This window comes from Monodon monoceros, unplaced genomic scaffold (assembly GCF_005190385.1).
Source record: "Monodon monoceros isolate NGI ecotype Baffin Bay Population unplaced genomic scaffold, NGI_Narwhal_1 Super_Scaffold_21, whole genome shotgun sequence".
NCBI lineage: Eukaryota > Metazoa > Chordata > Mammalia > Artiodactyla > Monodontidae > Monodon > Monodon monoceros.
The window spans coordinates 76,924,470-76,938,668 of record NW_021703778.1 but is presented as its reverse complement, the minus strand read 5'-3'; the positions used below and the strand labels follow the sequence as shown (position 1 = coordinate 76,938,668).

The 14,199-nt window shown below is 47.4% G+C and overlaps 1 protein-coding gene across 8 annotated transcripts; it reads right to left on the bottom strand.

The window, feature by feature from the left end:
• Nucleotides 1-5,109: 5,109 nt before the first annotated feature.
• On the bottom strand, nucleotides 5,110-11,330 carry COMMD4 (COMM domain containing 4). 8 transcript variants are annotated; one of them, XM_029239702.1, is made up of 8 exons: nucleotides 10,376-11,143; nucleotides 7,354-7,425; nucleotides 7,062-7,127; nucleotides 6,823-6,862; nucleotides 6,411-6,530; nucleotides 6,147-6,227; nucleotides 5,661-5,837; nucleotides 5,110-5,574 (listed from the first exon to the last, which is right to left on the bottom strand). In XM_029239702.1, the coding sequence occupies exons 1-8, from the start codon at nucleotides 10,433-10,435 to the stop codon at nucleotides 5,534-5,536; spliced, it is 657 nt and encodes a 218-aa protein (XP_029095535.1). In that variant the 5' UTR covers nucleotides 10,436-11,143; the 3' UTR covers nucleotides 5,110-5,533. The 8 variants fall into 8 exon arrangements, 5 of the variants coding, with proteins under 5 accessions (XP_029095535.1, XP_029095533.1, XP_029095531.1 ...); XM_029239703.1 differs by lacking the exon at nucleotides 10,376-11,143 and adding an exon at nucleotides 11,275-11,330 and having other exon boundaries at nucleotides 5,295-5,574; XR_003796104.1 differs by having other exon boundaries at nucleotides 5,524-5,574; nucleotides 5,661-6,069.
• Between the last annotated feature and the right edge of the window lie 2,869 nt (nucleotides 11,331-14,199).

Here is a 14,199-nt window from a genome sequence, read left to right as displayed (position 1 = left end):
TGTGTATATGTTAATCCTGACCTCCCAGTTTATCCCTCCCCCCCCACCTTTCCCCTTTGGTAACCATAAGTTTGTTTTCTACATCTGTGAGTCTGTTTCTGTTTTGTAAATAACTTCATTTGTATCATGTTTTAGATTCCACATATAAGTAATATCATATGACACTTGTCTTTCTTTGTCTGACTTACTTCACTTAGTATGATAATCTCTAGGTCGATCCATGTTGCTACAAATGGCATTATTTCATTCTTTTTTATGGCTGAGTAATATTCCACTGTATATAGGTACCCATCTTCTTTATCCGTTGATGGACATTTAGGTTGTTTCCATGACGTGGCTATTGTAAATAGTGCCACAGTGAACACTGAGGTGCATGTATCTTTTTGAATCATGGTTTTCTCTGGATATGTGCCCAGGAATGGGATTGCTGGATCATATGATAGCTCTGTTTTTAATTTTTTAAGGAACCTCTACACTGTTCTCCATAGTGGCTGTACCAATTCACATTCCCACCAACAGTGTAGGAAGGTTCCCTTTTCTCCACACCCTCTCCATCATTTATTGTTTGTAGACTTTTTGGTGATGGCCATTCTGACTGGTGTGGAGTGATACCTCACTGTAGTTTTGATTTGCATTTCTCTAATGATTAGCGACGTTGAGCATCGCTTTTCATGTGCTTTTTGGCCATCTGTGTGTCTTCTTTGGAAAAATGTCTATTTAGATCTTCTGCCCATTTTTTCATCGGGTTGTTTTTTTTAACAATTTATTTTTCTATATACTTATTTATTTTATTTTTTTTGGCTGCGTTGGGTCTTTGTTGCTGCGCAGCGGCTTTCTCTAGTTGCAGCGAGTGGGGGCTACTCTTCATTGCGGTGCGCCGGCTCCTCGTTGCAGTGGATTTTCTTGTTGCGGAGCATGGGCTCCAGGTGCGCAGGCTTCAGTAGTTGTGGCACGTGGGCTCAGTAGTTGTGGCTCGCAGGCTCTAGAGCACAGGCTCAGTAGTTGTGGCGCACGGGCCCAGTTGCTCCGCGGCATGTGAGATCTTCCCGGACCAGGGCTTGAACCCGTGTCCCCTGCATTGGCAGGCAGACTCCCAACCACTGTGCCACCAGGGAAGCCCTGTTTGTTTTTTTGATATTGAACTGCATGAGTTGTTTGTATATTTTGGAGATTAATCGCTTGTCAGTCACATCGTTTGCAAATATTTTCTCCCATGCTGTGGGTTGTCTTTTTGTTTTGTTTATGGTTTCCTTTTAGCCTTTTTATTTTTAGATTAGGTCTGTTGGTGACAAATTATATTAGTTATCCTTCATCTGTGAATGTCTTGATTTCCCCCTTTACTCTTTTTTAAAATGCCTTACAATTTTGTCATTTTTCAAATTGAAGTATAGTTGATTTACAATACTATATTAGTTTCAGGTGTACAACATAGTGATCCAATATTTTTATAATTATACCCCATTTAAAGTTATTATCAAACATTGACTATATATCCTGTGCTGTACATATGTCCTTGAAGCTTATTTATTTTACACATAGTAGTTTGTACCTCTTAATCCTCTATTCCTATCTTGCCCCTCCCCCTTCTGTCTCCCCACTGGTAACCAGTAGTTTGTTCTCTATATCCGTGAGTCTATTTGTTTTGTTATATTCATTCATTTCATTTATTAGATTTCACATATAAGTGATATCATACACTATTTGTCTTTCTCTAACTTATTTCACTAAGCATAATACCCTCCAGGTCCATCCATGTTTTTGTAAATAGCAAAATTTAATTATTTCTTAAGGCTGAGTGATATCATATATATATATACACACACACACACACACACACACACACACACACACACACTATGAACATTGGGGTGCATGTATGTTTTTGAATTAGTGTCTTTGTCTTCTTCAGATAAATACCCAGAAGTAGGAATGCTGGATTACATTGTAGTTCTATTGCTAGTTTTTTGAGGAACCTCCATACTGCTTTCACGGTGGCTACACCAATTTACATTCAGACCAACAAAGTACGAGGGTTCCCCTTTCTCCACATCCTTGCCAACGTTTGTTATTTGTGGTCTTTTTGATGGTAGTCATTCTGACAGGTGTGAGGTGATATCTCATTGTGGTTGTGATTTGCATTTCTCTAATAATTGGTGATGCTGGGCATCTTTTCATATGCCTGTTGGCCATCTCTATGTCTTCTTTGGAAAAATATCTTTTCAGGTCTTCTGCCCATTTTTTAATCGGGTTGCTTGTTTTTTTGATATTGAATTGTATGAGCTATTTATATATTTTGAATATTAACCTCTTATCGGTCATATCATTTGCAAATATTTTCTCCCATTCTGTAGATTGTCTTTTCATTTTGTCAGTGGTTTCCTTTGCTGTGCCAAAGCTTTATGTTTAATCAGGTGCAATTTGTTTAATCTTGCTTTTGTTTCCTTTGCCTTAGGAGACAGATCCAAAAAAATATTGCTACAATTTATGTCAGAGTGTTCTGCCTACATTTTCTTCGAGTTTTATGGTATCCAGTCTTACATTTAGGTCTTTAATCCATTTTGAGTTTATTTTTGTATATGGTGTGAGAAAAATGTTCTAATTTCATTCTTTTACTCCCCCTTTACTCTTGAGGTGATTTTCGCTGAATATAAAATTCTGGGTTGACACTTCTTTTCTTTCAGGGCCCAAAACGTGTTGCGCTTTTTGTTTCTGGCCTTTGTGGTTTCTAATGAGATATTCAGTCATTCGAATTGTTTCCCCCCTATATGTAAGGTGTCATCACTCTCTTGCTGCTTTCAAAATTTTTTTTCTTTAGTTCTCAGAAGTTTGATTATGACATACCTTGACATAGATTTCTTTGGGTTCAACCTGTGTGGAGTTCATTCAGTTTCTTGACTCTGTAGGTTTGAGTCTTTTGCCATATTTTGGAAAATTTTAGCCATTATTTCTTTGAATACTTTTTCTGTCCTACCTTCTTTCTCCTCACCTTCTGGGACTCTGACAACACAAATACTAGATCTTTTGTTATAGTCCTACAGGTCCCTGAAACTCTGTTTTATTGTTTTGTTGTTGTTTGTTTTCCAAACTATTTTCTCTCTGTTATTCAGGCTGGGTAATTTCTATTGATTTATCTTCAAATCCACTGATTCTTTCTTCTGTTGTTAAGTCTACCCATTGAGATTTTTACTTGGGTTATTGTAGTTTTCAGTTCTAAAATTTTTATCTGGTTCTTTATATCTTCTGTTTCTCTGCTGAGACTTGAGGCATTTTTATGATAGCTGTTTTAAAATCCTTAGCATAGAATTCTAACAGCTGAGTCATTTTGGTGTTGGCATTTGTTGTCTTTTTTCATTCACGTTGAGATTTTCTTGGTTCTTGGTACAACGATTTTTTAAATTGAATCCTAGACATTTGGGGTATTATGAGACTGCATCTTATTTAAATCTTCTCTTTTAGCAGGCCTCCTCTGACACAGTACCAGTGGGGAAAGGGGTATGCCACCTCCTTATTGCTGGATGGGGTGGGAGTCTAGGCTTCCACTCAGCCTTTGCAGGCAGGGGTCGAAGAAGGGCTGCAGTTCTGCAGGGTGTGGCTGGAGTACAGCCATTACTGTCTGTAACTTTTTCTGTCCTGCTGGACTGTCCTTTTCCCAGTCCTTTGCCTAGAGAGAGTAGGCTTTTGTTGGGCCTTCCTTTGTCTATGTGTTGTTTCTAGGTGGATGGCTTCTCCAGCTCCCAGCTTGGGATACATGAAGCAAAAAGAAAATCTAAGGAATTCTCTGCTGTGTTGTTCTTCAGGTCTTGAGGTCTAGCCAGTCTGCCTTCTTCTTGTCACCTTTCATAGTCTTATGTTTGTTTTATATATAACGTCTAAGGTTTTTAGCTGAGCTTAGTGGAAGGAACAGAGAAAAGCCTATCTGCTCCATTTCTCCAGAAGCAGAAGCCAGGAGAGGAGTGAGTCCTTATATCTTTGATGCTTAAATTGTCCCATCTTTAGCCAGTGGGATGAGCTGGCTCCTGTTGACATTACTTATTATTCTTTGATAGCTTCCTTGGATCCCGAGATGTTCTAGGCTTACCTTGTATTCTCCCTGCCCCACACCTGGAATCAGTCTGTTCTACAAGGGACCCTAGCTGGCCTAAGCCAGTCCTGGGAGGCCATTTGTCTTAGTCTGTTCGGGCTGCTATAACAAAACACCATGGACTGGGTGGCTTAAAAAACAGACATTTAGGGACTTCCCTGGTGGTGCAGTGGTTAAGAATCCACCTGCCAATGCAGGGGACATGGGTTTGAGCCCTGGTCCAGGAAGATCCCACATGCCGCAGAGCAGCAAAGCCCATGTGCTACAACTACTGAGCCTGCGCTCTAGAGCTCGTGAGCCACAACTACTGAGCCTGCGTGCCCTGGAGCCTGTGCTCCGAAACAAGAGAAGCCACTGTAATGAGAAACCTGTGCACCGCAACAAAGAGTAGCCTCCGCTCTCCACAACTAGAGAAAGCCTGCACACAGCAGTGAAGATCCAACACAGTCAAAAAATAAATAAATAAATAAATAAATTTATTTTTTTAAAAAATCCAAAAAACCAGACATTTATTTCTCGTAGTTCCGGAGGCTGGGACGTCCAAGTTCGAGTCAGAATCAGTTCTTGGTGAGGGCTCTCTCCTGCCTTGTTAGACAGCTGTCTTCTTGCTATGTTCTCATATGGCCTTTCCACGGTATAGAGAGTCTGTCTTCCTTTTCTTATAAGAGTGCTAATCATCACAAGGGTCCCACTCTCATGACTTCATCTGAACCTAATTATTCCCCAAAGCCCCACCTCCTAAAACCATCTCACTGGGAGTTGGGGCTTAGACATATGAATTTGGCAGGGGGTGGGGAATGGGTGCATCACAAACATTCAGCCCATTATCCCATTCCACTTGCCAGTGACTGGTTCCGGCATGGGCCTTCTCTCTTCCTAAAGAAGATGACAGAGAGGCAAGGGCTCTCTCCTTTCTCTACCTGGGGTATCTGGTGTTGGGGCCAACCACTTGCTGCCAGCCTAAGGACAGGGCCAGCACAGAGAGGGCAGAGTCAAGAGCATCATAGGACTGGGAGCTAGAACCCTGATTTTCCTGTCTACAGACAAGCTGTTTCATTTCGGCTCTCGTTCTGCCTCAACCCTGACCTGCCTCAATCACAGCTGAGCAAAGAAAAAAGAAAACGTGCAATAGGTCAGGGAGGTCAGTATGTCACTTGGTCTCTCTCCTGAAAACCTCTGATCTGAACCCAAAAGAAATCCATGCACACACTTCTTTACACTTCTTACACTTCTGTTTATTCGTCCTTCTCATGAAAACCACTGACACGTGCCTTTCACAGGGGAGGGAAGACAATGCTGCAAGAGTGTTCAGGATCCCTGGGCTGAATTATCAGGTGGTAACCTAGGAAGCCAGACATCCAGGAGGCCAGGCCCCTAGGGTCCTGGAGCTGGGGCACCCCCTGAAGAGAAGTTCGGAGGGCAGTTCCACATGGGCCCCATGAGCTCTTCTTCTCAGCCCAGGGAGCTCATCAGGGTCTGGGCCTGCTTCAGTTCTGCAGGGGCAAGAGGTAGGTAGGCAGGTGGCAATTAGGCAGGATCCGGGAGGGCCCCTTACCCTCCAGGTACAGCTGAGCCTCACCTGCCAGGAGGACCTGGAACTTGTCTGCTGAGAGGGACATGGTAACAGGCTGGGCCGGGGCACCCGAGGCAGCTGCCACCTCCAGCCGCAGGTGCACCATGGGCTCTTCCACGGACCGCAGCAGGCTAGAACTCAGGGTGTAGTCCACCCGCCAGCCCACGCCTGTCAGCCTATTCACTGCAAGACCGAAAGGGGCTCAGGGTCACAGGCAGGGGAGCCAGGCAGCCCTAGCCCGTACCCTGGTTCAGCCCTGAACCCTTCAGGGCTATGTGGCCTTTGAGAAGCTCTCATCCCTCTGATCCAGGAGCTCAGATTACCCATAGCAGATCTCAGAGGAAAGAAACCGGGGCTGGTGTCAGGAATCCCAGCTCTGTGACTGCTCGACATGTGATGTGGTTAAGTCTCCTTTCTGAGGACAAACACCTCCCAAGTCACATGCACCTTCTAGAACGGAGCCCAGCCCCCACCCGGGCACCCCACACTCACCTCGCAAGCTGCAGGCCCGCAGGTGCTCCTGCAGGGAGCTTTGCTTCTCCTCATAACAGCGACAGAGGCTGGCTGCATGCTCTGGGGGCCGAAGGGAGGTCCCCTGAGCTAGCAGGTGGGTGCTGGGGCTTAGGCCACTCAAAGGGCAGGTCTCAGGCTCCTGGCCCAGAGAGGGCAAGGTGCATCTCAGGGTCACACAGCCTGACCTTTGCCTGGCACCCCTTGGCCCACAGGTTACCCACCTGCCTGCCCTCATCCCTGTACCTTTGGGCAGCCCCAGCTGCTGCAGTTCACTGGACAAGGACTCGCCATCCACGCTATGCTTGGCCGCACTGGAGAGGATGAAACTCAGCACTGCCACTGTGGCCTTCACATCACCCGACTCTGGGGGGAGCCGTGGGTGGAATGGGGGGTGTCACTGCAGCCCCAGCCACCTCCTTGACACCCCACTATCTTCAGCTCAGAGCCCCTAGGCCTCCTTGAGCCATGAGCACCGCTACTGCCCCACTGGGACTGGGCAGAGGACCCTAGGGCTGGCAATGTCTTTCTTCCCTCGTGCTCCTCTGCTGAGGCAGGTGGGTCAGAGTGGGCTGTTGGGAGGAGGGGCCTCTGTGCCAGGCCCCAGGCTGAATACCCGGGTTTGCCCAAAGGTCTGCGGACCCAGTGGGGTACTCACCAAACCTGGCATCAGCGGTGAGCTTCAGGATCTTCTCATACTGTGGAGAAAGGAGGCCCTCAAGGGGTGCCGGACCCCCGCTCACTAGCCCCCAACCCCTGGCCTGGATCCTGTGGCAAGGACACGAGGTATCTAGGGAGGGTGGGAGCTGATCACCCGTCTCCCTGGGTCTGGTGCACTTTCAGGGCAGTGGGGGTCACAGGGTCATGGGACAGTGGGGTGCGGGGCCCTGCACTCACGTCAATCCCCTGTCCCAGAAGGTCCTTCAGCACCTGGCTACACAGCAGCCTCAGCTTCACGGAGGACTGGAGGGGAAGGCCTTACATCAGCCAGACTGACCCACCTCACCCCTCCATGCTGGTGGGCTGGCTCAGAGAAGGCTGGCCACATACCTGATCAGTCACACAGCATGTTCGGATAGCCCGAGAGCGCTGAGGCCCCAGCTCAAGAGTGACCTCCCCACCCTCCACCCTCAGAGCCCCCAGCCGCAATCCCTCTCTGCCCCCACCCCCAAGACCTCATGCACTCAACAATTTTGGCCAGCGTGCTGATCTCTGCCAGGACCCAGTCAGGACAGTCCAGGTCACCACAGAACCGGAACCTCTGCAAGGGAGTAAGGTAGGTGGTCAGGCTGGAGGGCCGGCTGACGTATGGCCAGGTGTCTCCCACGCTACTGCTCCTCAGGGTTCCTGCTGCCTGTCCAAGATGCGTGCCCTCTGGCCCACGTCTTCTCCCCTACTACCAGGCTGTTTGGAGAACCCTCTCCCTGACTCACCCTGCCACCAAACCTTGTTCTCGTGGCTGTCCCAGGCATTCATGTGCTCAGCAGACATGACTGGGCACCTTCTCCGTGGGGCAGCCCACTCTAAGCACTGGGGTGCAGCATGGAGCACAACAAAGTACCTGGCCTCAGGGTGCGGGTGACCATCTCACCACCTCCTCCTTTCCCTCCCCAGCTCCAGCCATACTGGCCTCCCTGCTGCTCCTGTTGCAAATTAAACATGGCTTGCTCTCTCACTTCACTCAGGTCTCTGCTCAAATGACACCTCTTCTGATGGACTTTCTCTGACTATGCTTTCTTAAATAGCCCCTCACACAAGGAAATTTTTGGGGTCAGTGGATGTATTCATTATCTTGATCATGGTAATGTTTTCATGAGCATATATGCATCGAAACTTATTGAACCATATATTTACACACACATGGTTTGTTTTATGTCGATTTTATCTCAAGGAAGCTGTTCAAAAAAAATAAAACAGCTCTTCACCATCATGCTTTAGCTGTTTATCTTTCCTTCTTGATCTCCATGGCATTTATCACAGAATATATCACGTTTTATTACTTATTCAAGGCCCATCTCCTCTGTTAGGATGCAAACCCACCTGGTTAACCACATCTTGACAATATCCTCCACCCCCTGATCAACTGTCCTTTGTCCTGTTTCTGTGGCAAAGCTCTAACGCACAGCAATATACATGTTCATCTTCCCACGCCTCTGTCTGGGCTGCTTACAGATGATGGGAACAAAACCCGCTAACTGGGTACACGGTCAGTCCACGCTCTCCTGATTCTGCTGGGCCCTCAGTGCAGCCCCATAATCCCATGTCCTCTACTTGGCCCCATCGTTCACCTTATCAGTCACTTCAGACCTGCTCCATGACCCTTCAACCTCCAATCCTTTTCACCTGTCATCCCCCTGATCACACCTGACCCCACTGCCCTGGGGCTTCTACGTGGGCCTCCAATGAAGTTCTCTAGCCATGGTCACAAATGACTTTCTTCACTAAATCTAGTCTTCCTCTTCCTTAACTCCTCAGCAGCATCTGGCACAAACACATCCTCCTTCCCGAAGCCGCGTACTCCTCTGGATTTCTCCCGATGGCCTGGCCTCTGTCTCATTTTCTGGCTCACCCTCCTTTCCCCAGCCCCCAAGTGGTGATCCCTGTCATCATTCCGGGGCAGGGGACTGGGACTGCTGGTGAGGTGGTGGGAGTGTTAAGGACAGCCTTGTACTTCTTCTATTTCAGGAGTTTTTACCCATTTTGTGGCATGGACTCACCAGGCACCTGGTGAAGTCTATAGGCTTTTCCCAAAATGATGTTTTTAGATGTACAAAGTACACAGGAGGGTCTTCCCTGGTGGTCCAGTGGTAAAGAATCTGCCTTCCAATGCAGGGGATATGGGTTCGATCCCTGGTCAGGGAACTAAGATCCCACATGCCGCGGGGCAACTAAGCACACGTGCCGTAACTAAAGAGCCCTGTGTCACAAACTACAGAGCCCACGCGCTCTGGAGGCCACACCACAGCTAGAGAAGAGAAAACCCGCACGCCACAACTAGAGAGAAGCCCGTGCACTGCAAGAAGCTCTGCAACGAAAGATCCCACATGCCGCAATGAGGACCCAACTCAGCCAAATAAATAAATAAATATTTTTTTAAATACATAGGGAAAACTCCATAATAAAAGAAACTAATTAAAAGTTATCAAAATAGGGAGTTCCCTGGTGGCCTAGTGGTTAGGATTCTGGGCTTTCACTGCCATGGCCCTGGGTTCAATCCCTGGTCAGGGAACATAGATCCTGCAAGCCGCGTCGAGTGGCCAAAAAAAAAAGTTATCAAAGTATTCAAAACAAATTGGTGATGTGACATATGTTTCAAGTCAAATAATGACAGTAATTTAGAAATGAGCATAAACAATATGTAAACAATGCCAACAGCTGTAATATGAAAATATCTGATTTCTATTAGTGACAAAGTCAGAGGTGCTGCTAATCATAGTGGGGTTTGTTGCCAACACTCATAATTGAAGAAAATACTAAATTTCAGTTTGAAGTTAGCCAAAATTGAGAGGTAATATTTTTCCTAACTTCATGGGTCCCTGACTTCTACCCACAGAAGTCTTCTACCATCTCTGCATTTTTTCTGACTTCTACCATCGCTGTATTATTTACTTTTTTACCATAAGCACGTGTTCCTTGTGCAATTTCTTAAAATGCTGGCTTTTCTCTAAGTTCTGTCCTAGGTCCTCTCTTCCCAACTAATATTCTGGCTGAGACAGGTTACACATTTCAGGGTTCAATGATCATCTTTGTGCTGATGACTCCCAAATTTATAACTGCCATTGTAGATTCTCTTCTGAGCTCCAGACACTTAAATCTAGACTGTCTCCTAGCCAGCTGCACCTGGCAGCTCAGACGCCTCACTCAGCGCGTATCAAAGTAACTGGTTCTCTTCCAGCTGAAACCTGCCCCCACCCCAGTGAGCACCACCACCTGGGAACCACGCCCAGACCCCTCCCTCTCCTTTTTCCCTCATGCATTTAGTCCCTGAGCCCTGCTGATTTCCCCCACTTCTATCTCCACTCTCTCCACCCTATCTCAAGTCACTACCATCTCCTGGGGGGCCTGCTGCCCCAGGCTGGGCTCTCTGTTCCTCTCTTGCTCCCTCCACAAGTCAGCTGAAAGGCTCTTCCTAGTTTCCCAGCACCCTCTTCTTAAAGTCCAAACTCCTCTATGTGGCTCTCAAGACCCAGCAAGCTTTGGTCTATGCTTACCTGTCGAGCTTCATCTTTCACTAGCCTGCAGTTTCTACTCTTCCAGGTGATGAAATGCATTCATTCCTAGGGAGCCATGCTCCCCTCTCACCTGAAGCCTTGGAATGCTGTTCCCTGTCTGAAGATACAGCCTCTCACCAGCCCCGTTCCATGCCTCCTAACCCCTGGTACGCAAACTGCACTGCACCCAGCTAGCTTTCTTCCCTGCTCCCAGGCCCTCATATGATGTCATCCTTGGGTCGCCTCCCTGACACTATGCACAAGGTGAGTTTGGCCCCTTCCCCTCAAGTCTTAACTATGACTGCCTATTCAAACTTCCAGCTTGGCCCTTCCCTCCTGTAGCCAAAGTCTCAGTGCCTGGCACAGTGCATGGTATACAGCAGGCACTCACAGCCTGTTGAAGGAATGAATGGATGTATGAGTTGGGAAATCCCAACCCCAAATCTACTCCTTTCTGGCTCTGGGAAGAGCGAAGGGCCTTCCTAACAGTGCAGAAGACTGAGCTTAACTGTAAGCAAGTTTTTCTCCAGGTCCCACAGGAGCGCTGGGAAGTGGGCACCTTTGGGAGGGCCTCTTGGGGCAGAGGAAGGCCTGGAGGGACAAGCCCCAGCTCGTGTCCCGGGGGTGCGCGGGCCCTTCCTTCCCATCAAGGCACTCCTAGCCTGCCGGCCCGCCCTGCCCTACCCATCCTGCAGGGAGGAGGGTGAAGGGAGGCTTTTTTCTACCAGAGCCTCGGCCCTCACGACTGCACCCAAGTGTCTGCTGAGGGGCCCGGCAGACTTCCCATCTCCTCGCACCCGGCGCCCCACCCTTCCCGCAGCCGCGGCGGTGAGATTTGGGGGTCTCGTACTCTGCCCGCCCCCAGCACCCACTGCCTCGCATCACCCCTCATCCCTCACCATCGCGCCAGGAAGCCCGCGCCCAAGACTTCCACCTTCCGCTCGCGCCGGGTCAGGTGATGTGGCGGTCACGTGACGCTGGGGCGTGTGGGGGCGGAGGCCTCCTCGGATCGGGGCGGGAGCAAGTCGGCCAGTGCCGAGCTGTTGGGGCGGAATACCGGGTCCCTTTCTCAGTCCCCAGAACCTTTCCGTGGAAAGGGCCAGCGCCAACCCCCAGGTTAACTGAGAACAGAACCAAAGCAGTAGGAAGAGGTAGTAGAAACCGTTTAATTTGTTCGCCTTAAGGGAGCGGGAGCCTTCCGTTCTGCCGGGGTATTCAGGTTCTCTCCGTGTTTTGCGTCAGTAAGCAATGCCATTACATACAGCTGTGGGCTGTGGCAAAAGACGAATTTTAAAAATTTATTGGAGTAGAATGCACATACAGGAAATTGTACGTAGTGTAAACACAGAGCTTAATGAATTTTCTTTTTTTAATTAATTTATTTATTGGCTGCGTTGGGTCTTCCGTTGCTGTGCGCGGGCTTTCTCTAGTTGCGGCGAGTAGGGTCTACTCTTTGTTGTGGTGCGCGGGCTTCTCATTGCAGTGGCTTCTCTTGCTCCAGAGCACAGGCTCTAGGCACGCGGGCTTCAGTAGTTGTGCCTCGTGGGCTCAGTAGTTGTGGCTTGCGGGCTCTAGAGCGCAGGCTCAGTAGTGTGGTGCACGGGCAGAGCTGCTCCGCGGCATGTGGGATCTTCCCGGACCAGGGATGGAACCCGTGTCCCCTGCATTGGCAGGCGGATTCTTAACCACTGCACCACCAAGGAAGCCCCTTAATGAATTTTCATAAACCATACACCCCATGTAACCAGCACCCAAATAAGGAAACATTACCAGTACCCCAGATATCTCCTTCAAGTGCCTAGGTATTTTATTTCATTTTGATGAATCCCTTAAGGTGCCTAGCAAAAAGGCCTGTAACAGTTGACACCCTCAGGAAAACTGTTTTTCAGCTTCACCAACATCAGATGTTTATCTTAATGGGAGAAACATAGGTTGCTTTAAATTGCATTAGCCTGCTTACTTGTGAGTTTGAGCTAATGGCTAGTCTAGGAAAACTAAGTTTCCCATGTTCACTTGAAGAGGGAAAAACAAAAAAACCCAAAATAGCAACAACAAAAATACACTAGAGAATAGACTAATAACCAAAGAAGAAATTGAACTGTTTGAGATCTGTCTTCAATTCCATGCCCCTCACCCATACAGTAGGCCCCGCTTGTTTTATTGTTGCAGGCTTTCAAAGTACAGATAGAGCCTATGGCAATTAAACTGCTCCCTAAATAGAAAGAGATGGAAAGCTAATTCCTGCTAAAATTGATCTCACTTGTAAAGAGCTTTCTAAAAATCATAAACATCATCATGTTGAAGTCAAGAGTGTGTTACAATACACCATATCAATAAAAAATTTTAAGAGTATAAGAATAGTTCCATTTGTATTTCATCATCTCAGTAGGTTAAAGAAAAGAACTGATAAATTTGGGAGACCATTTTTTTTATTAAAAAGAAAAAAACTTAGTAATAGATGAAAACTGCCTTAAGTTGATAGAGTATTTGAAAAACAAAACAGCAAACATCAAAAAGACAAATTATTTAAATTTGGAAATAAGGCGAAAAGGTGGGTGGCATGTCCTTTTAATGTCATACTGGAGCATTGCCGCACAGATTTGTTTCACAAATAAAGATGATTTGCCTATTTAGGGCAGTGGTTCTCAGACTTCACAGTGTATCAGGATCATCTGCTGGGCCCAACCCCCAGAGTTTTTAATTAAATAGGTCTCGGGTGGGACTTGAAAATCTGCATTTCCAACAAGTTCCCAGGTGTGCTGAGATTTCCACTTTGGGGACTACACTTTGAAAACCGCTCATGTAGGAAAATGTACCTGAGAAATTATGTTAACTGACAGATTTCTGTCCAATAGAAAAGTTAACCCCAAAGATTACAGTTTTATTGCCCCATGGGAAATTAGCAGGTTTTGTCTCTAACTTAGCACACACTTCAAAATGCCTTTGCCAGTGCGCTAGAAATACTTCTCAGAATGTTCTTCGAGTTAGCTTTACCATCTTACTGTTCCCTCATTAATTGAATAAAATATTTGACATGCATTCCTTCACTTGTATGAAAGTCACGTTTTTCATTTTTTCAAATTAAACTTTGATAGAGTATACTTGTGTACTAGCCCTGGACAGGAGTATACAGATACTAGTGTATATAGATATTTTTAAATATTTTATTTATTTAGCTGCGCAAGGTCTTAGTTGTGGCACAATGGGATCTTCCTTGCCACGTGCGGGGTCTTTAGTTGCAGCATATGGGATCTAGTTCCCTGACCGGGGACCGAACCAGGGCCCCCTGCATTAGGAAGTCTTAGCCACTGGACCACCAGGGAAGTCCCACTAGTGTATATTTTAACAGTAGACGTATTCCTGTTAAAGTCAGAATCAGTAACGCACTCTCATTGTGACCCAACATTGTCCTAGAGTTGTTAAGGCCAGGGGTTCTCAACTGGGGGTGATTTTGTATTCCGGGGGGATATTTGGCAATGTCTGGAGATTCTCTTAGTTGTCACAACTAGGGAGTGTTGCTGACGTGCAGAGGGCAGAAGCCAGGGATACTGCTAAACATCCTACAAGGTGTAGGACCGTCCCCAGTAACAAAGAATTAAAAGGTGGTCGGTGGCTAGTGGAATGTGCTGGAGCACTGTATGTAGACCAGGCTCTCCAGGCCCACCTGGTGCAGAGGAGTCAGAGGTCCACAGGCGAGCGCCTGCTCGTCCCAGCCCCACACACCTCACAGGTGGAGAGAGGAAGGCTTTGTAAGGAGGTGGAGGCAAGCAGGGGAGCCCAGGCCTCATCTGTCTGACCTCCTGCCTGCCTCAGAGAAAGCCCCA